Source organism: Galeopterus variegatus, unplaced genomic scaffold, assembly GCF_000696425.1.
Source record: "Galeopterus variegatus unplaced genomic scaffold, G_variegatus-3.0.2 Scaffold730, whole genome shotgun sequence".
In the NCBI taxonomy this organism is placed as follows: Eukaryota; Metazoa; Chordata; class Mammalia; order Dermoptera; family Cynocephalidae; genus Galeopterus; species Galeopterus variegatus.
In genome coordinates, this window is record NW_007726841.1 from 363,601 (window position 1) to 390,686 (window position 27,086).

Consider the following 27,086-nt stretch of genomic DNA (forward strand, 5'->3'; position numbering starts at 1 on the left):
GCAACCCCCCCCCCCCCCACTGTCTTGGGCTTGCCTGGGTCTTGTCCCTGCCCTCTGTGGACATGGGCGCAGTTGCTCTCTTTTCTTTCTGCTTCTACTGCATACTACTGACTCAAAGCCTGCCTAAAGCTGTAGCCACAGCTGTTTCCAGTAAACATAAAATGTCCTCGGCTTCTCCCCCGAAGGGTTCACCATGTTGGCATAAGGGCTTCCTTGCCACTCTCTAAAGAAAGTCTTTCTCTTCCTGTTAGGGGTCTCCTTTTGTGACTCAGAACCAGAAAGCAGGCATAGAATGGGTTTAAGATACAAAGGATGAAGGGAAGGACTTAATGAAAGAAGCTAAATTAATTTATATTTAGACAACTGAGGGGGGAAAAATGGGAGAGGGGGGGAATCAAGAAAGCCTGAGGGATGTTTTGTTTTTGTTGCTTGGTTTTGTTTTGAGGTAGGGGAAGGAGTCTTAAGAAATGAAAGACAGAAAGGGATATAAGATGTTGGTGGGGAATTCAAATGGCATTTTCTTATAGTTTGCAAAAGATGCAAGTTAAAGAATACAGAATTCTTTTTGTATTCCCCCTGGCTGTCTGGACTGGACTTCTTTGAACGTGAGACCGTACAAAAATAAGACTACATGGAGATACACAGGACTATTTGGGCATTATAAGAAGGGAAACTGGAGCCCCTCCCTGATAGAGTTAATTACCAAACTGGTTTTAGCCAAGCTCACTACAAAATATCCGTCCTTCTGCTGTCACTAGATAATGGCTCCATTTTTTTCTCCTGGATCTGTTGATCACTTGTAGACCTCAGAATGTTCTAGAATGGCCATATGCCATTATGTAATGTAATGGAACATACCACCTTTTCCAGAGCACCACGTTGAGTCTTGACATAGAAAGAGACCCTCATCACTGACTCAGCACTGCAGCCCTGATCATCTCCATCCCTGCCTCCTCCCCTTAGACTCTTTGGACATCCTCTCCCAAAGAAATGGGCAGTCAAGGGGTTGCAAGGCCACCTCCATGGTTCTCAGTTTAATATCACTGGGCACTAGGTGCCTTCAATGCAAATTAAGGAGAAAAGCTCTAGTCTTAGTGCCTTAACCTATATATCTTGATGGTTGAAGGTGCTTATTAGCCACTCGCATATGAGAAATTCTATACTTCAGTGTTTGTTTGTGGGGTATGGAGTTATATACATATGTACACAAGTTTTATATAGTTCAACTTTATACCTTGGGACATACTCCCTGGAGTCTGAACATAGTACTCCAAAGCTTAAGGCATAGCCATGCACTTTTGCATAGGGAAACACCAGAGCCATGTTAAGAATGATTCTTAACAGACCGGCACCCCATGACTTGTCTGCATCCTATATTAACTTCTCTATTCCTTCATACTTTTCAAACAAGAACGAGACAACTTTTATGGAGATATTTTCAAAGTTGGTACCACCCATGGCTCTAGCCTCCCCTATCTCCTCCCCCACCCAGCTCCTCCTGGCCCAGCCTAAACTTTCTGAAAAATATGGCTTGCCTGTCCAAAAAGTAACTTTTCCTAGAGTGTATCTGGACTGTCTTGAGTTTGAAATTCAAGAGTCTGCTCTGATACACATGCATCTCTGGTTGTATCATTTTTCTCTGTGCTTCATATCTGTCCTCCAGTAGCTCTCAGTCTAATGGATGCAGACACCTTGTAGCTGTGGACTGGGAGTCAGAAAAACTGGATCCAAATTTGGAGAAGCAAATTAATAAATCTCAGCCTTTGTTTTTCTCATCTGCGAGATGCAGTCAATTTTATGGAGCTATTCTGAAGATCAAATGAGCTAATGGTTGGGATAGGCTTTGTTCCCTGCACTTGCCTAAGGAATTACAATGCACAGTGTCAACAGGGACATTCATCTCACACATGACCTTCAACCGTACCAAGCCAGCTCCAAATCCATCACTAATACGCCAATGGCAGTATTATGATCAGTACTCACACACCGACCTAAAATGTTCATTTTCCATTTAAAGTATTGCCATAGCCTATTTTTTGTTTGTTTGTTTGTTTGTTTGGATAGATTTTTGTTTTTGTTTTTGAGAAGAGGAAACTGAAGTTCAAAAAGGCTACCTGAGGTAGCCAAGATCTTGGTTAAAGTTAAGATGCAAACTCAGGCTCTGTGACTTCGGAGCCCAGGCTGCTATATTCTATTCTATCAGTACATGGAGACTGGTAGAAAATAAGCAAATCCTGGTCTATGAAACAGGTGACCCAGATTCAGGTAACACTTTTCCTCTCTGGGTTTGTTTTTCCAAATTTCACTATTCTCTGCTTTCGTGCATGCTTTTTCTCTGAATGAAATGTTCTCTCCCCCTACAAAGTTCACATCACTCTCTAACTCTTAGCCCCAAATTCTTCCAAACAGGACACCCAAGTATTACCTCTTCAGCTAGGTCTTCCCACAAGCCTCCCACCCCAGGAAGATGCAACAACCCTCTCCTTCATACAGCCACTGTGCCATATGCACAGGTCTTCATTTGTGTATTTATCACACCTCCTGGTCGTTGAAGTTTCACTGGCCTGACAATGGAAATGTCCTATTGAGGGTGGGGTCTTCTGCTTCAGCCTTGAAAATCCCTCAGGTCTTTCACAGTCAAAACCAAAATCATTACCTACTCCCCAACCTGTTTCCAATCTTATCTCCCCATCTCATTGATAGGCATGACCTCCCATCCCATCAGCCAAACAGATTCTTCTGGATTTTTCTAAACCTGCATTCTCTTGGTCATGTTCTCTCTCTCCTCTTCCCTGGGTCAGGCCTCTATACCTCTATTGCATGACTCTCCTTACCGGCCTCCCCTCTAACCCACACTCCACACTGCAGCCTAAGTCATGTTTCAAAAATGAAACTTGTACTCCCAACTATGTTGTCTAAAATCTGTCAATGGCTTCTGCTCTCCTCTAACAATGGTTTGTGGAGTGGGAGCAAGGGAAGAAGTTCATGTCCAAGTCATCTGCGAGCTTTTTCAAGCCTCGGCTGTCCCTGTGCTTACAGTGATTTTGCCAGGTCCCTAACATCTCACCCCCACTCCTATAGTTTTGTTAGTGAACCTTGTTCCTCATTTAATGCCTGTATTTCTCAGCTCCAAATGACCAGATATTACTCATGTTTAAGGTCTAATTCAAAAGCCACCTTCTCTAGTAAACCCTTCCTGACCTCCAATCTGGACACAATCTCTCCACCATCTGGATCCCATCTACAAGGACTCATGTTATGTTCTGCCTTATCTGTCATTTGTATTCACATCTTAACCTCCTCTGCTGGACCATTAGCTGTTTATTCTGACTCATCCTTATCTCAAATGTGCCTCGCAGATACTGGAAAATCCCTAAAAACATGTTGAGTGAGAGAACCCAGTGAAATTATAGCAGACGGTGCCCAGGACCAACTCTATCTCTTATACAAGAGTGCTTCATTCAGAACACAGACCTGGATATCAACATTGAGCAGCGAGGATACACCCAGTCCTGTGGTCGGGGGGTGGTAAGGCTGGAGGGCAGTATGAGAAAGATGTGCCACAGTCAGGGCCTTCAGGGAACACGTGGGCTAGCCAGCAGAGAGGGAAAAACAGTGAAGCAATCAGAAAAGCTAACTACTGGGTGAGCTAAAAGAGGCAGTGCACATTATTAGATTATAGCGTGCTACAGATTAGAAAACTGAAACACATAGAGTTTAAGGAAATTACCTAAAATCACACAGCTAAGTGGAAGAGCGAGGTCTCCAACTTGGGCACTCTGGTTATGCAGTCTGCACTCTTAAACGCCATCTAACCTAAATTAAATATAAAACAGGATCTGTTAAGATGCTAAATTGTGTGGCATAATTTTGAGTGGCTCGTTGAGGTGGGAAAACAGCCCAAACAAAATGTGTCATCTTCTTTTGTCCACTCCATTCTAAACTTCTTCTTCTTACACACCCTGAAGAGCAAATCCTTCTCTTTCTGCTCATATTCACTTGGGCGGCTACTCAAGCTGGAAACTTTGAAGTCCTCTTCAATATTCTCACGTTTAATCACCTATTGATTTTGTGTTTTAATCACCCTTTACATCCACCTCTTTTCCATCCCCATGGCCTTCACAGAGATGGCCCCCAACATCTCTTGTGTTGGCTCTTTCTGTGGCTTCTATGACCACAACTCCTCTCCCTTCTGACTTTCTTCTTATATTCCTACCAGAATCATCCATCTAGAACAAATATTTGGCCACTTGTCTTCTTGCATTTTCCCTATGCCCTACAGGACTGAGACCAAGCTCTCCAAGCAATTTGGGAACTAGCCCTTCGAACATCTTGACATTTCCACCTTCAAATCCACCTGCCCAGTCCACAAACCCAGCTCAATCTGCATGAATATTCCCTTCTCCCTCTCTCCATCTGTCTTCCCTTTGACTCTACAATTCAGGCATCACAGATTCTGGGCCTCATTATCTACTTTCCTTCCCCAAGCTGATCCCCAGGCATGCATGGTCTCACAGCTCCCTGTGGTGCGATATCATAATATTTATCATTCCAGAAGACAATATAACATAATGGTTGTTGACACAGGCTCCTTAGGTCATAGTGCCTGGATTCTCATCCCTGCCATCACGCTTACCAACTGTGTAAACTTGGACAAATTACTTAACCTCTCTGAGCCTCGTTTTCCTCATCTGTAAAAAAGGGATAATAATGCCTCGTAGGGTTATTGTGAGGATTAAACAAAGTAGTCCACATAATATGCTCAGAACAGCACCTGGCACATAAGTGATCTCCCACTATGTAAGTGGTAGCTGTTGTTATCATCTGTTTTATAATTTTCTTGTCCGGCCCTCCCATCAGACATGTGGGCTGGATCAGGACCTCATTTGTCTTTCTATTTCTAGCACTTGACAGACAGGTATACAGTAGGCTCTTAAGAGATTTTGCTGACTTGGTGGAAAAATTGGTGAGTGGATTGTTGGATGGATGGGTGGATGAATGGATGGTTGGACAGATGGATGAGTGGGTAAGTTTATGAGCTAGATAAATGTGTGGATGAATGGGTTGTTTCGTGGATGATGGATAAGTGGATGGAGGGATGGGTTGGTGGGTGGATGAATGGGTGGATAGGTGAGTTTATGAGCTAGATGAAAGGGTTGATGGCCAAATCGGTGGTTAGTCATACAATTCAGTCTTGTTTAAATGGTATGAAACAAAAGGAAACTGTGCCTGAAGTCAGTCTTGTCAGCCAGATTAAAAGATGATTCTGCAGTATGTGATTTATTAAGTTTGGGGTTTTTGTCTTTTGGGTTTTTTTTCCTAAGCACAGCTGTCTTCCTGTTCAGGATTTTTGGTTTCAGGCAATCTGTTACTTGCAATATCACTGTATCCTTGTAAATGGAGACCTTCAGTAAATCTTCAAGTCTTAGAGAAAACACACGTGTAAACTGTGTTTTAGTCACAGAATAAAGACCTGTGATACTTACCCTGGAAGACTTTGCAGTTTAATTGGAAAAATATACTCAATTAATAGAAGTTTGTCAGTTACCATCATGCTGGAGTTGCCTTGAAGCTGGGTCAGGGACAGTGCTGGCTTTTGCTGACATCCAGGATAACTCAGAAGAAGTAAGTGGTCTGTGCTTTGAAGGTAAAGAGGAGGCAGGCTGTGATGTGGAGGTGGCCCAAGCAGAGGTGAATCTTCAAGGTTGAGAGCAGAGAAGCTAGAGGTCTGGAATGCTGAATGCAGTCTGAGGCCCAGGAGGAGGTGGCTGCAGACAGGATGGAGGCCTTGCAATTGGTCCAAAGATACACAAAGACTTTGACCTAGTTAGGAGTGACCTCTTAGAGCCCCAGATTCCTCGACTAATAGTGAAAATGATAATGTCTGCTCCACAGGGTTGTGGGACGATTAAAAGAGATAAGATAGGTGGCATCTTACCATACTGCTCAGGTACACCTATTTTCTTCCTTCCTCGACAGCAGCACAGGCTAGTGGCTGAGAGCATGAGCTTTAAGCCATGTTGCTGTCAAATCCAGTTACCAGTTGTGTGATATTAGGCAAGTTACCTCAGCTGTGCCTCAGTTTCCTCATCTGTAAAGTGGAGATGATAATAATACCTATCTGTTGGGGCAATTGTGAGGAATACATGAATTAACGTGTGATAAGAGCCAAGAATAATACCTGGCATGGAGTAAGTCCTGCTTAGGTATTTGTTCTTGTTTTATGACTATTTTTATTATTCCTAAAAAGGTGAACACTTTGTTCCTGGTGCCCAGAGTGAGAAGCAGTAAACCTTATATGTGTGGAAGAGGAGGGGACATGAGCCACCTTTACTGAGCCCTGCTATATTCCAGATGTTTAGATGAATATAATCTAATGTTGATTTAGATTGATGTAATTTACATAAAACACTTTATATATCACATCTCATTCAAATATAACTTAGATTAGTATAATGTAATGTTAATGCCCACCGTGACTCTTGGGAATAGGTAATTATTACCCCCAAGCTTGAGATAGAGCGATGGGGACTCAGGGCAATGTGGTGACTGGCCGAAGGTCATGCAGTTAGTGGGTGGTGGTACCGAGGTGCTAAGGCTTCTCATATTTTCCCTCCTCAAAGCTGTTTGAGCTGTCGGTCATCTGTGCCATCCGCCTCAGTTGGTGGATCAGGGAACAGAGGTCCAAGGGGAGGAAATGCCTTGCCCGAGATGTCACAGTGAGGAATTGAGAAGGCTGGATTAAAATGCTCACCTCTTGGTTCTCAGCCCAGCGTTCTCAACAATATGGAGAACGCAGCTGTCTGTAAGTCTTCATCACATGAATCCTGAGCTTTCTGCCCCTGAGGAATCACCTTCCTGGCACTGGACCAGCCAGCAGTGAAGCAGAGAAATGGTCTCCTTACAGTGGCAACCTGTATGGCTGGTGAAGGGAATTATATGACATGCTGTGGGATCTTCCAATTTCCACTCATCACAGTCCCAAGCTTCACCCTCTGCCACCATCTAAGGCCACTGTTTTTCAGTCTGGGATATTGAACACCTTTTTGCATGGCCAGATCTTGCTGCACTGTGGCTCCTTTTTCCCAGCTCAGCCTCCTAAGGAGGCATCAGTCTTCTCTTCTGCCACGTCTTCTTGTCTCTCAGAGCCACTTTCCTTCTAGGGCTGTAGAGTTGGGCTTTGCCGATAGATGAGAAAAAGCCTAGAAAGGACCTACCTTGGCAGCTTTGGCCACTTCCTAATTGAGGAGGGGAATTTGGGATTCTGAAGACATGTTTCTACCTTTGTGATTATTAAGACACTATTATTCTGTGCCAAGCAAATGGGATAATGGTTGCAATAAATCAAATAATTCAAGAGGGAAGAAAACTATTCTTGCCTTCTCAGATGGATATTTGGGGACTTGAATTATGCAGCAATTTTTCTCAATCCAGAAATGTATCACTTATTGTCAGTGTATCTAAAATCTCATGTGAAATAAAAACATTCCTATTTATTTTCTTGCAACAGAAGAGAAGTTATAACAAAGGGAATATCATGGACTTATTTGAGTTTTGGGATTGTGCACAAGCCAAGAAGCAGTAGGGACATGAGAAAGAGATTGAAGGTGGTGATTTTTCAAGCTTTCTTTTGGAGAGTGGAATTCTTACCCATGTGAAATCTTAAATAAAACTCCAATTTATAAAATAGATAAATATGGAGATGCTCGGACTTTGGTGTATGGGGAGGGGAGGACCAGCCACCCCACCTGCTCAGTATCCTCCTCATCCATAACGATAAGGCTGCTCTGCAGAACCCCTGGGATTCTGGGCACATAGTTTGAAAATTACAGATCTAGTTCAACCCACCTAGGGCACAGATGAGGACGTGAAGGCACAGAGTTTCTTCAAGTCAGAATCTGTGCAGACTGAAGGTTAAAACCCCTTCCTCTTAGTATATGCTCTTTTGTGAGGAGGTTGAATTTTGTTCTGGTTGCCTACTGCTATGTAGCAAAATACCCCCAAAATCTAATGGCTTCAAGAACAACAATCATTTATTTTTCTCATGAGTCTTTGCTTTGGACAGGCCTTAAAGGGAATGACTTGTTTCTGTTCCATGATGTCAGTGGTCTCAGCTGGGATAACTTAATTGGCCGGGGCTGGAAGGTTGGGGACTGGGTGACTATTTCTTCCTTTTCACGTAATCTCAGGGACTGTCCATGTGATCTCTCCAGCATAGTAGCCTTGGGGAAGTTGGATTTCTTATTTAGAGACTCAGAGTTCTAAAAGATAATTCCAAAAACCTGGAAAGAGCTGCAAGGTTTATTTTTTTCCTAGCTTAGAAAGTCCCAGAACATAACTCCTACCACCTTCTATTGGTCACATGGGGCCAGCCCTGATTCAGTGTGGCAGGGCACTACCGATGGGCCTGAGTGATGGGAAGTGTGGATCACTGGGGAGCCGTCCTGGATGGCTGTGTGATTTCCTTGCTTTTGCAATGACTTTACTAAATAGGTTCTAATGTGATTTGACCTGGGATAGAGAAGACAGAAGGAGTCGTCGTGGTGTTGCTTAGATCACTGCCATGTGGAAGAGTGGTAGTCTAGTTCTGGGAGAGCACGAAAAGCTGATCCCAGGCCAAGAAAACACCACAATCACAAGGAAGCTAGTTGCAGTTGACTGTAGGGAAGAACTATTGAACAACTGAAACAACCAATTTGAAACTTGGTTTCCTCTGTCTGTAGTAATGAGTTTCCCTATTACAGAAGAGATCTCTCTTTACCACTTAAAGTATCTGATTCTCAGCAAAGATGATTCATAGAGAAACTTGCATCTCCTTGAACTTAGGGATGCTAAGATAATATGTGCATTTCTAAGAATCAAGATTTCATATAAATCTAATTCTTGTTTGTTTGTCTTTTCTTTTTTTCCCCCTTTTTGGACATTTCCATCATCTGACTGCCCATCAATATATAGAAGAAATGCTTATTCCTACTCCTATTACTTGTAAGTATCGAGCTGGTGTTGACTTTGCTTCGTGCCCCGTAAGGGAACCTGTAGCATGCATTTCCTGCACCAATCAAACGTCTGTTGGTTCTCATATCCACTTCTGTCTACGTTGTCTGTAGCCCTGAAGTTTTCATTTTGCGTAGATGTTTTCCATTTGAAAATTCACTGTTATTGTTCAAGTCTGTTATGTTTCTGCCATATCGGATTTTTTTTTTTTTTTTTCTTATTTTGAGAGATGTGAAGGGCTGTCTCTCTCCTTTGTAAGTATAATTTTCTAGTTAGGAATCCCTAACTTGCAGCAACAGGGGGACCAATCCTCCTGCAGGACTTGCACACATAAGACAGAATCACAAATCTCAGCAATTTCCGAGGCCATTTGTGTCTACTTGGGGAACTGGTAGCCCTGGGGGCTCAAAGCTTGGAAAGGAATTCATTGGCTGTTTCCCGTATTTCAGAAAGGCTACAGTGAATCATGATTTTTATCTAGAACCAGCTTCACAGGTGACAAAAACATCCAAGGTCTTTGTGTGGGACTGGAATTATCTGTTTGGTGTTTAGCATTAGTTATCTTATGTTATCAGTGTATTGTGTTGGAAGTTATAGATGGATGCTTGCCTATCAATATTTCTTTTGCACTTACTAAAAATAAAGGTGATTTTTTTTTATTACTAAAACAGACATTTTCAAAACATGAGGGTAAAGGAGAAAAACTCTGTACAATAGAGCCTTGGTGATGAAAAGCTAGAAAACCACTGAATTAGTCCCACATTTCTAATATGCATTTCCCATTTTTGGAAATTGAGGCCCAGAGAGGTATGTGAATTCATCACACTTCCAGCTAGCGAAAGAGTGGATTAAAATTCAGAATGCCTAGATCCTGGTAAAGTATATTGCACACCACTCCATGTCCTCCCTCGTCCCTGAAAAATACAGCTTTGAGAGAGAGGTCATGCCTATCAGTCACCATCTACTGAAGCCTTCACAGCTGAAGATGAAATCAGCAAAATGCTGCCCCAGCCTCTCTGCTCAGTGTTGGGTCCTCAGGTCTACAGATCAAGCAGTGAATAAATAAGGTTCTGGTACCACCACCTCCTGTTATAGAAAAGCCAGTGGACCCCATCACCTATGCTGAAAGTACAAAAGAACTTACTTCATTAGTTCATTCATTCATTGAACAAACATGCATTGAACATGCACATTATATTCCAAGATAGTGTGGAGGGAGAAATGGCTAGGACTTTGAGCCTCACCCACACAGTGCCCAGGCCTATCTGAGAAACTAGTATAAAATCTAATAATTGAAATGTCAGCTGAGAGGTGCCTATACATACTATGTATAGGAGCACTTGGTTAAGTGACTAACTTGTTAATGAAGCAGAGCATAGTTAGTATATTTAGGGATGGATTTACCCAGTACTGGAGAAATAAAAATTCTTATTAGAGGAAATAGCTTCTGTAAAGGCATAGAGATATGAAACAATTATAGTGAATTATTTCTGCGGTAGAAAGAGAATGAGCTTTTGGAGTCATGCAACTCTGAGTTCAAGTCACATCTTTATCACTCACCAGTTGTACAGCCTTAAGCAAACTTTCTGAACTCTTTGAGTCTCCTTTCTCTTTACCCTAAAATGAGAGCAAAGTGCCTAACTCATAGAGTTACATCAAAGAGAGAATGCAATGAATTTGTAAAGTGCTTGGCACAATGTTGGTGACCATGAAATATTACTTTTCTTTCTTTCCACTTTAAGAAACCATAAGGAATTATGGAAGTAATGGTGGCCCCCGGGAGCTCCTCAGGTCTTGCAGGGGTTCTCATGGCATCAATGTTCCACAACAGATGTGGGCATTGAGTGACCCATCACAACCTGTGTCTGTTAGCCAGTGTCCATAACATCTTTGAATTCCCACTTTATAGCATGCACAGTGCTGGGCATGGTGGGAATCAAAGACAAGCAGTGTGGAAGTGTAGGAGGCAGATATGCAAATATTTGTAGTTCCAGGTGCAGTGATAAACAAGGGCCCTTCAAGTGGTGCAAACATGGAGTTCTACATCACAGGTCCTAGAGTATGAAACTCATGCCAGCAGTGGGATGCAGAAGCAATGGATGGGGCACAGGGTTTTCATAATAATATTCATAATTTTATATTCACCAACCCCAAATCACCCATGAGTGTCATGTACTGTATGTCACGGTAGAGTAATTCTCTGCAGTATTCTGCCTTCTATAGAGAAGACTTAGGTGGTTTGATTTTCTCTTAAGCACCATCTCCCCTTCCCCAACTCCCACCAAGCACTTATGAGAGAAGATGATCTATCTCCTAGAATTAAAAGGACTAAATAGATAAGGTATATTTAATCACCTGGACAGGAGGGGAAAAGGAGAAACTACCACTATATGCCAAGTACTTTGTACATACATTAGCTCAATAAATCCTCCTAATAGCCCAGTCTGGTAGGTATCCCTACTTAATCTCCCTATTTCATAAGACAGAAATTGCTCAGAGCGGGTGAGTCATTCTCCCCAAACCACCCAGCAGTAGGTGGGAGGAAGAATTGGTTATCTTGAAAACAGAGGCATCTGGAGGAGGGTAGGGAGAGAGAAATGGTTTGGAGCAAAAAGGATGAGTATGACTGGACATATAGGGCTGAGAATGCTGGTGAGGCTCCCAAGCAAAAATGTCCCATGGGAACTTGGAAATACAGAGGTAGACTGGGGTAGGAGGTGGGTGTCTGGAGCCTTCCTCTGAGAGGTGGCAGATGAGAGTACGGCGTGTATGAAACCAGGCCTGGAGAAAGAGTACAAGGGCAGAGGGCTAAGGACTGAAGCCCAGGAACTGATCACGGGTCAAGATTCGGAGGAGGAGAGGAACTGACAAAGCAGACAGATAAGTAGAAGGAAAACTACAGGAACCAGGAGAAGAAGGCAGGATTGGCTTGCAGGAGGATTGGCTTGGCCACAGCAGACGCTGCCGAGGACGGAGCTGAAGGGAGTAGCATGGCTGTCAGAAGTCACTTGTGCAGGCTATGGGGGGTGGGGGGGAGGAAGTCAGCCCACCTGCGGGCTGTGAGGAGGATCACCTTTTTTTAACCACTGTCCTGTAAAACAGAGGAGAAACGTGTGATTGGCCATTTGGCACAATCTTGGGCACATGTATAAAGTGGAGGAGCCTGTGTGGAAGGAAGAGGCTAAAGATGCTGGAGGTGGGGTGGCTATGGAAGGGAAGGTCTGGAGGCAGGTGTGTGGGGACAGGAGCAACCTAGGAGGGAAAGAGAAGCAGGTCTGTGAGACCATAAGATTGAGAGAGAGGCATAGAGATGGAGACGAGGGAACAGAAAGGAAATGATGACCTGCATGGTCTCTAGATTCAAAACCCTACTCCAAGTACTCATATGGACCCTGGATGGGAGCCTTAAACCATCGCTGTCAGCGTGTGGACCATGGACCAGCAGCCTCAGCATCACCCAGGAGCTTGTCAGAAATGCAGCTTCTAGGGCCCCAGCCCAGACCTCCTGAATCAGAATCTTCATTGTAGCAAGATCCCCAAGTGATTCATGTGCACGTTAGATTGAGAAGCCCTGACTTAAGTAGAGCGTCAGTTGTCTTATCTATAAAACAGGAAAAATAATATCCTCCTCACAGGGGTTGGGGGCCACCTAGTCCCTCCAAAAGCATCCACATCTTTCATGAAAGAGAAAGCCTTCAACACACTTTGACTAACCAATCTTTTCAATGAAATCGGTGTTTATTCATTCAAGAAATATTTGTGGAGTGCCCAATACATGCCAGGCAGTGGCTAAGGTTCTGGGGATCAAAGAGTTAGTACAAGTAAAAATTCCCACCCACATGGAACTTTTTAATGGGGGAGTAAGAAAATAAACATATATAATAGAAATAAATAGTGTGTAATGGAATGGTAAAAGCTAAAGAGAATAAACAAATAAACCAGGGAAAGAGGATATAAAGCATGGGTAGGGGAGGAGCAGAGGAATTTTTTCCCCCAAAACTAAGAGGCCCTCCGGTGCTCCCCCTCATTGAGAGGATCCATACTCAAGACCAGGGGTGCACACACAATGTCTGTAAGGAGCCAGAGAGTAAATGTTTTTGGCTTTGCAGGCCCGTGTGGTGGTCTGTGTTGCATCTACTCAACGCTGACGTAGTAGCATTAAAACATTTATAGACAATATGCACATGATTGAGTGTGGCTGTGTTCCAATAAAACTTTATTCAAACAAAAGCCAGGCAACAAGCCAGATTTTGCCTGCAGGTCTTAGCTTATCAATCCTTGCCCTGGACTCTTGCGAGTTGGGAGAGGATGAGGTTCAAGATTCATCCTGCTTTATTGAGCTCCTCCTATGGGCTGCATCCTGTGCTTGGTGTTACAAACACAAACATGAATGAGGCGCACCTCGTACCAGCCTATAAGGGGGCAAAAGTTGAAAAATTACCAGTTGGTTCCTACCATGTGCCAGACTAATCTAACGCTTATAACAAACCCTGCAAGATATATGTCATAGTGTTGACTGTTTTATTTTATTTTATGTTCAGACTGAAATTTGAAGACTTGTCTATAACCCACAGCCAGGATGCAAGCAGGGCTAGGATTTGAACTCAGGGTCACATGACCACCACCACCCCTGGCCCCAAGCCCTACCCATCCTTCTCACCAAGCCCTGTTCTTCAGGGGAAGAAGTGACTCCTGCCCGGACCAGGTACTTGGAGAGCCTTTGGCTAGGTTGTGGGAGAGCCAGGAACCCAATTCAAGTCTGTCTGTCCATAGAGCCTCCTTTCTGTGCTTGACCATCATTCCTTGCTAGGGACAAGAAGTGGTAGCTATTCTGGGCTGGCAAGGATGACCTCAGGGCAGTCCTGTCTCTGCTGTCCTGGGGACTGGCTACAAGGCGTACATGGTCTCCCATGCAGTGCTATGCACAGTTAACATGCTGAGGGGTCAGAGAAGGCGGCACTGGGCTGCTGCATCATTGTCAAGGGGTTGGAGTGAGAAGTGGCCAAAAGAGTGCTAATAACCAGGATAAATAATGGCCCAGTAAAAGTAGAGTTATGGGTAGAAGGATCTAGGGACCCAGGGACATGGGAGAGTTTAGGATCAGATCCTTCATTGTCTTTCCAGTATGCACACATGAAAATGAGAGTAACGTGGGGTTTGATGTCAGGCCTAGGTCTGGCTTCTAGGTCTGCCTCTCCTGTCAGATTGTTTTCACCTTGAATAATCATGGAACCACTCTGAGCCTCAGTTTCTTCATCTGCAGAATGGTGATAACGACAGTGACTTCTCAGCATTTTGGTGAGGGGTAATGAGAGAGTGTATATATAGAGTGGCTGGCACACAGTAGGTATTTTATAAAAGCAACTATTATTCTTCACATTCTAAGCTGACAGAAATACTTCTCTAGAATTCCTTTTTGCGTCTCTATGATAAAGCAGCCCCCAACAAATTCAGTTTTCAGCGTTTGCCTTTTAAAACGATATTAAAAGTCAGCATGTGTCCACAGGTTAATTTACCTCAGGGTGTGTGATGAGCACAGTAACTGCTTCAAACAAAGACATTTTAGTGTAATACTTCTTAAAAAGTCACTAAGATGTTTACCAACCATTCTGAGAAAGAACACTGCTTCACTTAGCCTTGGACAAATGCCTTGTGCAGGTGTGATAGAGGTGGAAAACCATGACCTGGGATAATCCCTGTCTGTAGATACTCTATGAGACTTGAGTTTTTCCCATATCCTTCCTATTTCCTCCCATTTCAGCACATTCAAATCATACATCATTCTTCAAGGTCCAAATCAAGTGCTGCCTCCTACAGGAAGTCCCCCTGATTTTCTCCACCTGTGGGAATGGCCCCTTTCTCTCAGCTACAGTTACTTTGTATTATGGGCAAGAAAAAATGTGCCTTAAAGATGTTCAATGTTCATTAGGGTGTTCTCTGTGGTGCCCCTAACACACACAGTGAACCCCCCAAAAATTTATGTGGAATGAAGGAAGGAACAAGATGAGATTAAAAGACATACCAGCTAAAGTCAAGGGAGATTCTCTGTACTTTAAAAGAAAAAAATTAAAAAATGGCATCAATATTTGGATAATACCAGACCCTGTTCCTTCCTTGCTTGTGGCTTTAAGGCAACTTTTGCTCCTGGTTTTGCATCTGTGTGACCTGGACAGCCATTTAACTTTTCCTGAGTCTCAGTTTCCTGATACGTAAAATGGGGATTAAAAAAAAACTTACAGAAGCCTTGCAAAGATTCAGTGGGCATAAAGATTGTAAAATTTCTAGCATATAGTAGGGCCTCAACCAAAGTAAGAAACTGCCTCCTTTCCCCAATGCATATGCCCTTTCACATCATCAGCTGTTGCAAATCAGGTGTCATTCCCTCAATATATTTAAAGAGGCATTTAAAATTGATTATATCAAGAGATACTCAAAAAGCATTTGTGTAATTCATCAGCCACTTTGAGGAAAAAACAGGAATAGAAAAAAAAACATTTAAAGACGATAAATATCAATTACCAAAAGCTGACAGCAAACATGTTAACAGGTGAACATCTAGGACACTACCGTGCAGTCAGGACAACAGTGGTTGCTATCACTGCTGCTGTTCAGCCACGGGGAGGACCTCAATGAGAATTCTGATTCCTGGGCTCCCCCTCAATCTACTTAATATCTTTGAAAGTGTGGCCTGGGAATCTGCATTTTAACAAGCATCTCAGATGATTATTTTGCATGCTGACTTTGAGAACAAATCTCGTGACATCCTCACTTCACTCTCATGTAACTGTCTCTTTTGCAGTGTTGTGCCTTTGTTCCTGCAGTGTGTTCTTCCTGGAATGCCTATCCTCCTTCTGTGCCTAGAACATTCTAATACCTTCAAAGAGGGAGCATTATTGTTCTCTTTCCTTGGTGGTCCTCTTCAATTCCCACAGCCCGTATCCGCAGTACTGGTCTCTGATCTCTGTTGTTGCATTTATGTTTCATTCATTCGCCCATTGACTCATCCAATCATGAGCACTCCTTGGGGTATAGGGCACTTGGTATATTTGCACATTCATCTCCTCCTAGATAAGGGCTGTGTATTACTCATCTTTCATTTCCCAGTGACTAGGCTGGTGCTCAGAACAAATTAGGCATCAGAAGATTGTGTTGATCAGATAAATGAATATACATGGGTAGGTGTACAAATGAATGTAAGTGAATATACATGTGGGGTTGATACCCATCCAATTTTGTTTTCTCTCTCATTGAGTTATATTATTCCATTCTTTAGAACTTAGTTAATATTTATATTCATTTATTTTGGTATATGGTGATGGTGGGGCTTCCACATAGCCTGTTTTGTAGTTTTATGTTGGTTTTAAAGTTTAGAAATGTTGTATTTGTATTTTCATGTCACAATTATAAATGCATAAAATTAATGAGTGCTGTCACAATGAGGTAGCTATAAATGCAGTGGGCTAGATCCTGTGTACAGATAGATTTGGATAGGGATTGCAGCTGAATGGATGATTCATTGCTTATTGAATTAGAGTCTAAATACCAAACAGAGCAAATGTATAAGTCAGAGTCTCTGTCACCTTAATAAGGAAAATACAAATGAGTGTTTCCCCTCTAAAGGTGGCAAAAGATGTTTACACTTTAGTTGTAAGTTTATACCTAAGTTTAAGTTTTAATACCAACCGGGTATCAGTGATGTCTTGTGCTTACAAAGGTCTTTCTGTGATTTTAAATGCTTCCACTCTGTAAATGCATTTGAACTTTATAAAGAAGGTAAACAGGAGTGTGTGGGATTCTCTGCTGAAAGATAGGGGCGCCCTTCTGAAATGTGGTTAGAAAGAAAATTCCTGCAGAGAATACTGTGATGTGCTACTCAGATCCCCCTTAAAGAATGAAGGACTTACTCCCCCGGTTGCTGGAAGTGCTACTGGCAGACAGCTCTGGACTAACATCCCCTTTTGGCACTCGCTCTTTGGAACTATCTCACCCAAAGTTACCCAATAGCTGTTCAACACACCTATAATAGCTGCAAAAGTCACCCCAGCTTCAGAGCTTCCCATGGGGTTGGCTTAAGCCATCACCACATTGCCATTCAACTCCTCCTGCCAACTCTCTCCCCTTCCCATCCCTTCCCTTGTTTCTACAGGTGGAGTTTCCTCAGTACACCTCCTGCATGTGAATCTCTCTCTCAGAGTCTGATTGTCAGGAAACCCAACCCCTGACACTCCCATTGGCTTGTCATCAATTTGACCACTGGAGACAAGTACTTTGAGTACTTTTCCTGTGCATAGTTTGACAGTGACAATGTATGAAGAATTTCCATAGGAGATATATTCAAATTTACTGCTTAGTTGTGTATCCCTCCTCTGAACAGGCACTGTTCATTGCTTATGAACACTTTACATACCAACTGATTGGGGTCATTACTTCGTTACCTATTGATGTGATGACAGGTAAACTCTAAAATGTCCTTCCTCAGGCAATCGTTCATTCATAGGCATTTGATGCTCACCTTTGCTTGTGCTGGGCACAAGGGCCACAGAGGTCTTCATGCATAGCTCCTCCATGGGGGAGCTGAAGGTATATCATGAAGACAACTAGCCAGGGGAGAACCAGTCAGGGTCAGAAGTGCCCAGCACAGGGCCCCTTAGAAATGTGTCTCCTGAACAGGAGTGGATTTACTTCTGAAAGTACTGCCTTCAGCAAGCATCCCCAAAGTAGGAATGACTCTTGCAGCTAGGGCTGCAGCAAAGATAGAATCTGAGATGCACAAACTGGAAAATGCCTTTCTAAGTGTTTCAGCATAGTGCTTTTAATAGAAGGGAGTGCTCTTGTTAAGCCCTACAATGTTGATGATGATGATAGTGATTGCATCTTGTTTGTATATGGAACTTTACCTCTTCCAAAGTGCTTTTCCACTTATTACCTAGTTGTCTGGTTAAGCTTGGAGATACTATTAGATAGATGATAATATTACACAAGATATTATTAGATAGATGACTATGCGGAGCAGGAAAGAGCTTTGGGCATTCCGGCTCCACAGTTTTAGATAAGTCACTTAACTCCATCTCAACTTCAGTTTCTCAGGAATCATAGTACCTACAATTTAGAACAGTTCTGACGTTGAAATGACATACTGTTTCATTCACAAGCATTTACTGAGCAATTTCTTTGTGCTAAGCACTGAGCTGGGTGTTGCACATTTAGCAAGAAATACCTTTCTCTCAAGGAGCTCACAGCTTAAAAGGGACTTGGATATGTTAAGAAACTGTGATAAAATCATGTTGTAAGTGCATGAAAGAAGAACAGTGAAGACATATTAAAGGAGAGGAAGTCACTGATTCTGCTTTGAGGAAAGATACTATAGTCTAAAGAGCCCAAAGTTCCTGGTATAAAGTAGATGCAAGATGTTTTCCTTAAAGAAATGACACATTCGCCCACTTTTCTCCTTAGCCTCACTATCTTGGTGGCATGCTAGAAAAAAAACTTGAAAAGGAAAAAAAAGAGGAAGAAAGGAATGAAGTAGAAAGGTAAAGAATAGGACAGGGAGAAAGTGAGAATCTTAGTTCCACTGCTTAGCAGGTATGAATCCTAAACCTTCTGAGTTTCAGTTTTCTCACTTGTAAAATGAGAATGATAGTGTCCAACTCACTGGATTATCGTAAGAAATTAAGTGATATGGCATATGTGCCAGGGGACTTGTTGTCATTCACAACATGGTAGAACTGAGCTAGAACATAGCTGTGGTTGCTATGTCAGAGGTCAGAGAGAGAGAGATCAATTGTAATCACCAGCCATAAGTTCAATAGAAGAAGAATTTGTCAAACAGAACAAAGTAGGGTAATTGTAGTTGGCGGTTTTTAAACTTCACAAATTTTCCCCTCTGAGCAGTTGGATAGGACACCACTCCTCCTGGCATCTACCGCTGCTGATGTCAACAAGAGAGATCAGAGGCAATTCATAATTCTGACCAGAACCACAAGAGTAGACAATGTCATTTTTACACAAGAAGACATTATAGACCAGTGGGCAAGAAAGGGGCTGAGCTAGAAAGTGGGAGGGCTGCCATGGCTATTTCCAAATATAGGGGAAAGGGGACAGGCTTGTCCTTTGTGATGTGGCTGTCAAAACCTTCCTTTAAAAAGGCAAGGTTTGCAGAATGTGAAAGGGACATCTATATCTATATTCTAGATAGTCCCATTAGAAATGTCACCTCCTTCCTGATAACAGGGCTCAGAGGAGTTGGTGTATGTTTGGGGAGGGCAGCCAGGTAGGGAGGGAACCACCAAACCACAACCTATAAAGAAAGGTTGAAGAACTGATTTGGCTGGCCTGGGGTAGTTCCTGGACATTTTAAAGTTCCCCAGGTTATTCTAATCTGAAACTATGGCTAAGAATCACCCACATGGGAGAGCTTGAGAATCCAGGGTCATCAGATAAAGGCATTTAGAAAAGCAGCATGAAGTCTTGGTCTGGCCACTTGACCTAAAACCTTAGTTGAAAATTTAGTCCCATAGGGTCCTCAGATAGACATAGCTTTGATTATGATGATGGAACCTGAGTTTGGGGGGGAAGGTCCCTAGAAGACAGGATGCTATTTGAAGGCACAATTTCCTTTTTTTGGGTATGAAGGTAGACAATCCTTATGCTGTTCATACATGAGTAGCTGTCATTTAGTGAATGGCAAAAATGCCCTAGGCACATATGTAAATAGTGTCTAATTTCTTGCAACAATCCCTCCTCATAGATGTTTTGGTGCCACTGTGAGGAGAGAAGACCCCTCATCCGTGATCAATCTCCTGAGAAATATTTGTTTAGAAGCATCTTTACGTCTCTGAAACCTCAAGGAGACCAATACTTATGCTGATAAAATCTCCTTTTTAACAGAATGTAAAAGAACATTGGCTGAGCTGCTTTCTAGAGCAATTTTTCATTCCAATGGCTTTGACCCACTGTGCAGAACATTCTAAGAGGCTGGGAATTGGTGGGTATATTACAACCACCCACGCTTTTTAAGTGAAAGAATGAAAAGATTAGTGTGGTCAAAACCATGTTTTTAATGAGAAACTTGATTTTCGTAAAGAGTGAAAAAATATGGTTTTATTAAGGTTATAAACCAAATTGCATCTCAAGACGAAAGAAGGCTTGTTTTGTTTTGGAAAATAGCTTGGCAACAATGCACTGTTTTAAAAATGGAGAAAAACTAAGAGAGTCTTCTTTTTTATTTTAATCTTCCTTCTCATGACATTTATGAATTGGGCATCATGCTGGACAAGAAGAAAACTTTTGGTGAAAAATCTAAGCTCAGGTCGGGTTGGTATGGGATTTCATACTATTCTTTTTTCTTATCTTTGCTTTATACAGCAAAACTACCATGAAAGAGCGGGATCTCAGGTTTTTCCAGATCTGTGGCTGATTCAGAGTATATGAATTGACTGTACTACCGAGTAGGTGTTTTCCAGGCATCTAGGAAGAGGGCGATGTGCTTAATAAATCATACTTATGTAATCTCATCTCCCGTTCCATAATGGCATGAAACAGTGCTTTCACCTTATCTCTGAATGGCAAGAAAAACAATGCCCAATACCTGAAAGCAGTACCTTAGTAAAAAGAGCATGGGCTATGGGCTGGCCAGTTAGCTCAGTTGGCTAGTGCACAGCCTTGTAACCCCAAGGTCACTGGTTCAGATCCCCAGACTGGCCAGCCATACACAGAAAAAAGAGCATGGACTAGATTTGAGATTGAATCCTGGACTTTGTTACTTTCTAACCTAACTTCTATGAGCCTCTGTTTCCTCCTCTGTAAAATTAAAACAGCAATGTCAAATTTGGAAGGTTGCCGTGGGGATTTACCAAGACAACATAAAGTAATATTATATATGTACAACACCTGGTTCTATATCTGGTATAATTGATGCTCAGTACATTGTAGTTTTTATTGTTACATTTTATGTTTTATATTATTATGGCTACTCCTGTTTTGCAGTTTACGAAGTACCTTCACATAGGTATCTCACGAAATTTTTGAGTCACTCCAATGAGGAAATATTTTAAATTTAAGGAAATGAGGGCTCACTAAATTGACCAGGGGCACAGGCTATCTGAAGAAAGAAACCCATGGAACAAAGAGGTGCGATTACCAGTGCTGTGTTCCTATGAGGATTGGAACTGGGTGTGGCAAGGATTATGAAAGAGGCTTTTTAAAAAAAAATATATATATGGCAACAAAACTGAGAACTACAGTCTCTTCCTCAGGGAGAGGCATTTTACAGGTCTGAGTCCAGGTGGAAAACATAATGAAGGGCTCCAAAGTTGGTTCTTACCTGAAAGTTTATAACTTTTGCTCCAAATTACAATAGGAAAAACAAAAAGCAATAAAGCCTATACCAACAACTTCATTCCTTTAAATATATTCACTGTATTAAATGGGACAAGAATAAAACAGGAGCAAGATCATTCATTGTTTTACAATTGGTATGAAATTTATCATCTGCATTGGAGAAATAGGACAAAATTAAAGAGAGGATAGGGTTAGGGTTGTCTTTATTGCTGTTTTTTAAACCGACTTCCTGAGTCCACTTTTAACTTTTATCAAGTAAACTTTTGTCTCTTAACATGTTTTTGTTCATAATGTCTTATAAAAGGGATTGTGCCATGGAGAGAATTTTATTAAAATTCAGATATAGCTGACATACAGAAATAACTTTGTTCTTAAAAGATAGCTAGATGAGTATGGTATTTAACATGACAATGAAACTTCAAGTTATATTTTCTGGACAGCTGAGGTTTGGAGGCTTTTTCCCCTTTTCCTTCTTTAAGATAAATGTACAATGGCATTTTAACTTGTTGATACCTGCAAGAAATCCTGCTGAGTTTTGATAGGGCTTGCATTGAATCTGTAGGTCAATGTGGTGAGAATTGACCTCTTAACAATATATAGTCCTCTGGCCTAACACCACGTATGTCTCTTCAGTTGTGTGGGTCTTCCTTGATTTCTTTCTTTGCCCTTTTGTAGTTTTTAGCATGTAGGTCCCATGCATGTTTTGGTGGATTTATACCTAAATGTTTCTTTTGTGTGTGCTGTTGTAAATTGCACTATTTTATAAAACATTTATATTCTAATCATTATTGTTAATATATAGATGTGAAACTGATATTTGTATATTGAAAAAATATATACACGGAAGTGAAAAATATTTAAAAAGGTAAGTCTTAGTTAGGGAAATAATAATCTATCTCACTCAAAAAGAGCTGTTGCATGAAAGATGGGCTAGGCTAACCCCGACCAGGTGCCTAACAAAGTGCCCAGTATGTGCTCAATGGGAGTCTCCTCTCCTGCCTTGTCGTGTTCTGTGTCATTCTAAAAGCCAGGCTCTGTTCAATGAGTGGAGGTTACAGAACTTAGAACTACATGATGGTTAAGATGTCAAGACCTGGCCTCAGGCAGACCTGAGTGTGTACCTTGACCCTGCCACATACTAGCTAGCTGTGCGATCTTGGGCTTATCTCTCACACTCTCTGATCTTCATTTTTCTACATTATGAAGTAGAAATAATATAGGAGAAGGTTGTAATTTGGCCAGAGCCCAGTGCCTGGCACCTAACAAGCACTCAGTAATCATTAGCCATTCTCATTGTTGCTTTTATTGTTGTTACAAGGAGGAAAATGCTAGAGAAGGACCTAAAGAAGAACTTTGTAATAATGTTTATCTAACAATGGAACAGACTGAATGTTAGGTGGTGAGCCTCCCATCACAGGAGAACGGACCACCCCTATCAAGTGTGACACCGGGAAAGTCAGGCTTCCTCGAGAGTTTTCCCTGTGTTGAGATATGATAACGCCCCTCCCCTGTGGCATTATAAGCAGGACCAGTTCCCCAGGATCCCCAGTCCCCTATGACAATTGACCTACAGATGCATAGAACTTGAAGTAGTAGACAGAAATAGTATCCCTGAGAAAACAAATGCAGACCAGACTTATCTTTCCATCAGCTGCAGTTTATGATTGCACATTAAATTCAATTGCTTTCTTTAGGAGGCTGGTGTTGGGACCCGTCATCTCTAACCCAGTGTCATCCATTCTACCTTCCCCCAGGAGTGCAGACAGACTAGCCGCCTTCCTAGTGTACACTAATTAATTTATCTCATGCTTGTGATTTTACAGCGCTTAAGTGCTGGAACATTTCTGTTTATTCTTCTCCCTGCAAAGCACCTCACGTTGCATAAAGACCATGAATCTCCATTGCAAACACCGTCTGTCTTGGCTGGAGAACAGCCCGCCGGCTGCCTGTTGTCTTGCTGGCACTGCCTCTTACAGCCAAAGTAACACATCCATTCATTTATCCTTAATGACATTTTGACATTCCAATCAGCTCATCAGATGTTCCTTTTGCAGGACTTCTCGCGCACGGCCAGGCCAGGGTGCCAGGCCACTCTTGATGCATAATGCATGAGACCAGTGCACTGCTCAGTACCCTTTGACAGACACATGCATCTGCTACTCTGAGACTGGATGTGCCTAATAGCACTGGCTCCCCAAGTGAACCACACCGATGCTTTCAGAGTTGTTTTCTTCTGCACTTCCAGCTTGCTGTTCTGGGGAGAAGCTGGTCAGTGCAAGGAGAGGTGCCTGGGCTCAGAAACATACATGCAACTGTGCTTTTTGGGGGGTGGGGGGAAGCAAGGGTCTATCAACCCCTCACTACACTCAAAGGGCTTAGACAAGCTTTAATCCACTCATTTGGGTGGAAGGAGTATCTATGGCAAACTAACATCTTGAATTTCATCATTACCCTGCTACTACTTAGAAATAAGAATCGCAAAGACGCTCTGATAACAATAATGGATATCAAAGAAGAAAGGAAAATTATCCTTAATATCTTTAATCTAACATATTAGCCTTCCGCACATAGATATACTTCCTCATGGTTATAATCACAATGTAGATACAGTTTTATTTTCTAGTTTGTTTTATTTTTAACTTAACGTAATCCAGTTAGCATTTTTCCATGTTGTTACATAGTTTTCATTTTCAATGGTACTCCATCATTTTAATAGCCGCATAATATTCCATCCAGGGGATATGCTATAATTTACTGAACCAGTCCCCCACTGTTAGACATTTATGAGGCTGTAACAGATCGTTTGCTATTAAAGAGAAGCAGCAGACCAGGTTGGGGAGAGAGCAGGCACTGGGGGCTGAAGAACTGGGCTCAAATCCCACCTGTTCCTTTTATCTGTTTTATGAGTTTGTGATTAGCCCTTCTGGGCCTTGGATTCCTCATCTATAAAGCAAAAGAAATAATCATCACCTTGTAGTGTTGCTGTGAAGATCAGTTTTCCAGGTATCAAGCACATGGTGGTAGCTACTAAATATTAAGCTATTGCATTCATATGTACATACCAGTGGTAGGGGCACTTCTGCTCCACCACACACCCCCTTCCCAGGGGAATTTTGACAATGTCTAGAGACATTTTTGATTGTCACACCTGGGAGTGGGGAGAGCTACTGGTGTCTAGAGGGTAGAGGTCAAAGATGCTACTAAACATCCTGCAATGCACAAGTCAGCTCCCAACACACACACAAAGAATTATCTGGCCCAAAACATCAACAGTGTCAAAACTGAGAAACCACGGCATATACGAAGCTGTGTGTTTTCAGTGTTATCTACATGATATATGTATATGTCCCTTTTTATTATTTTTTCCTTAGGATAAAGTCCCAGGAAAATGGGAATCCTGAGTTAGAAGATAAATGGTCTTATGCTCATTGGCAGTTTTAGGAGGAGAAGGGTGGAGTGAGAGGATGAAAGTGAGATCTGAGGTTAATGATGGAGAAAAGACAGCAGATAAATGATGTGTGTGTCCTCAAAGGGCGGGGATGACTTTCCATAGTAGTTCTCAAAGTATAGTGCCCAGCATCTTCTAGGAACTTAGAAGTGCAAATTTTCTAGGCTTACCCCATACTCATCAGATCAGAAACTGAGGATGGAGCTGAACAACCCTTGTTTTAACAAACCATGTAGTTGATTCTGATGTGTGCTCAAATTTCCAAAACATTGCCATGCACCGTCTGCAGAAGGAAGCCAGCTTGTAGAATAGCAAGAGTAGGACCTGCTCAAATACAGACAGTTTGTGCAAAAATAGATGAAAACTGTCAAGTCTAAGTCTTGGGGAAGCTCATATATGGGACAGAGTGACAATAAAGGAATTGAAAGTGTCACTCACTCACCCATTCATTTATTTATTCACTAAATGTATTTAAAGGTTTTACAGCGTTGTGCCAAGTGCTGAACTAGGTGGTAGAGGAGGTATGAATATGAACAAGGGTGTATTATGTATGTTAATTGCAATGAAGAATGATGACAACAGGCATGCAAATGACAATTTCCAAATAAGGCTACATCCACAGGTACCAGGGGTTAGGCCTTCAACGTATCTTTTGTGGAAGGGGGTGGGTAACAAGTGTTTGCTGAGAACCTGCTTATGCCGGAAACCATGCAAGGCCCTGGGGAACTGGTAGTGAGCACGGCCAGTAGTGAGCACGGCTGACATGTTCCTGCCCTTGTGGTTACAGGCTAGCAGGAGCCATGGCCCCACAGTCTGGCCGTTCCACAGGCAGGAGATGTTTCTGGATGGGGACTGGAGGTCTGGGGTGCATGGGAGTGAGAGCAGGCAGGTGTGGGCTTGTGAGAGGGAGACCACCCTGGAGTCCTGACTGGATATCTGAGAAGAGGTGTGGGCGTGTGTGTGGAATGGAGAAGGAGGTTTGCTGAGCTGGGGAGGGGAGAGCCATAGGTCTTCAGCAACCCGGAGAGACTGCTTGGAAGAGGTTGCTTGAGAGAAAACTTGGAAGATTCATGGTTATCCATCTATCCATGTGTAGGTTTTGTGGAGATACAGCAGGCAGACTGAGGAGTGGCATCAAGGGACATCAGAATTGAATGTTCCCATATAAGGAGCTGCACTCCTGGGAAGGGTCTCCCTGCAGAGGTGATGAGGTCCTTTCACTGCAGTTGGGCAATGAGGGGCTGGACGTCCACTGGCTGGGTGTTTTGCAAGAGGTGTCCTACCTAGGGTGGGAGAATGACTTGGAGGACCCCAAGGACCTTTCCAGCCTGCAGAATCCAAGATTTTATAACTTATAATGGCCTGAAACTGGAGGTCAAAGCATGACTGGGAGAGGAGCATCTGCCTGACTGTCTGGCTTGGCTTGTGGTCATACGGATGGAGCAAGGGGGGTGAGGGCCACAGGGAAAAAAGCGGTTACCTCGGTTCCCCGGAGTGCTGTTCTCAGGGAGCAGATCAAACACAAAATTAAAGTAAAAATTAAAGCAAGAAAAACTTAATGCAGATTGCTGGGGTGAGGAAGGGGGAAAAAGAACTAGCATTTGTTGAATGTCTTTATATGTCAAAGACCATGCTAGGGGATGATCATTTGTTATTTCTAATTGTCACAGTAACGCTGTGAACGAGGGTATATCAAATCCCATTCTACAGATGAGGAAACTGAGTCTCAGTCTCATAGAGATGGAGACTTGATTGTAATTACACGGCTGGTTAGAACCAAGTCAATTCAGGGTCAAAATCTGTGGTATTTCCACAGCACCAAGAGCAGAGGTGTTCTCTGCCCAGCCCAGGGGTTCAGAGCTCAGTGGCCTGAGAGCCTTCAGAAAAGCTTCCACTGCCTGAATCATAGATTCCGTTCTCACTTTGCTTTGCTTTGAAGTATTTATTCCCTTCTCATTGCCTGTTATTTAACAAATGCGTATATAGAGCTTATCTGGTAGGTGACAGATCCTGTTGTAAGTACTTTAATATTTAAAAGTCAATATCTACCTCAAAGCATTATTAAGAGAATTCACCATAATTATCCCTATTTGACAGATAAGGAAACTGAGTTATAGAGAGGTTGAGTAATTGCCCAAGACTACACAGCTAACAAATGGTGGAGCCAGGATCGGAACCCAGGCAGTCTGACTTCAGAGTCCATACTGTTCCAACTAGGTTCTGCTTTAGGGTACAAGAGACAGTGTGGTCATGTGGCCAGTGGGAGGAGGGTGTCGTGTCTCTTTGGCTCCTTCTGCACTGTTTC

At 42.5% G+C, this 27,086-nt stretch overlaps 1 protein-coding gene across 1 annotated transcript in view; it reads left to right on the plus strand.

The window, feature by feature from the left end:
* The window catches only part of PTPRT (protein tyrosine phosphatase, receptor type, T), a gene marked incomplete at its 5' end in the record, with an annotated part of 369,542 nt that overhangs the window by 216,008 nt on the left and 126,448 nt on the right, over positions 1-27,086 (plus strand). Inside the window, one exon of the mRNA XM_008571855.1 lies at positions 8,956-8,985. Coding sequence (XP_008570077.1) covers positions 8,956-8,985 — 30 coding nt within the window. The remainder of the gene's footprint in view (positions 1-8,955; positions 8,986-27,086) is intronic.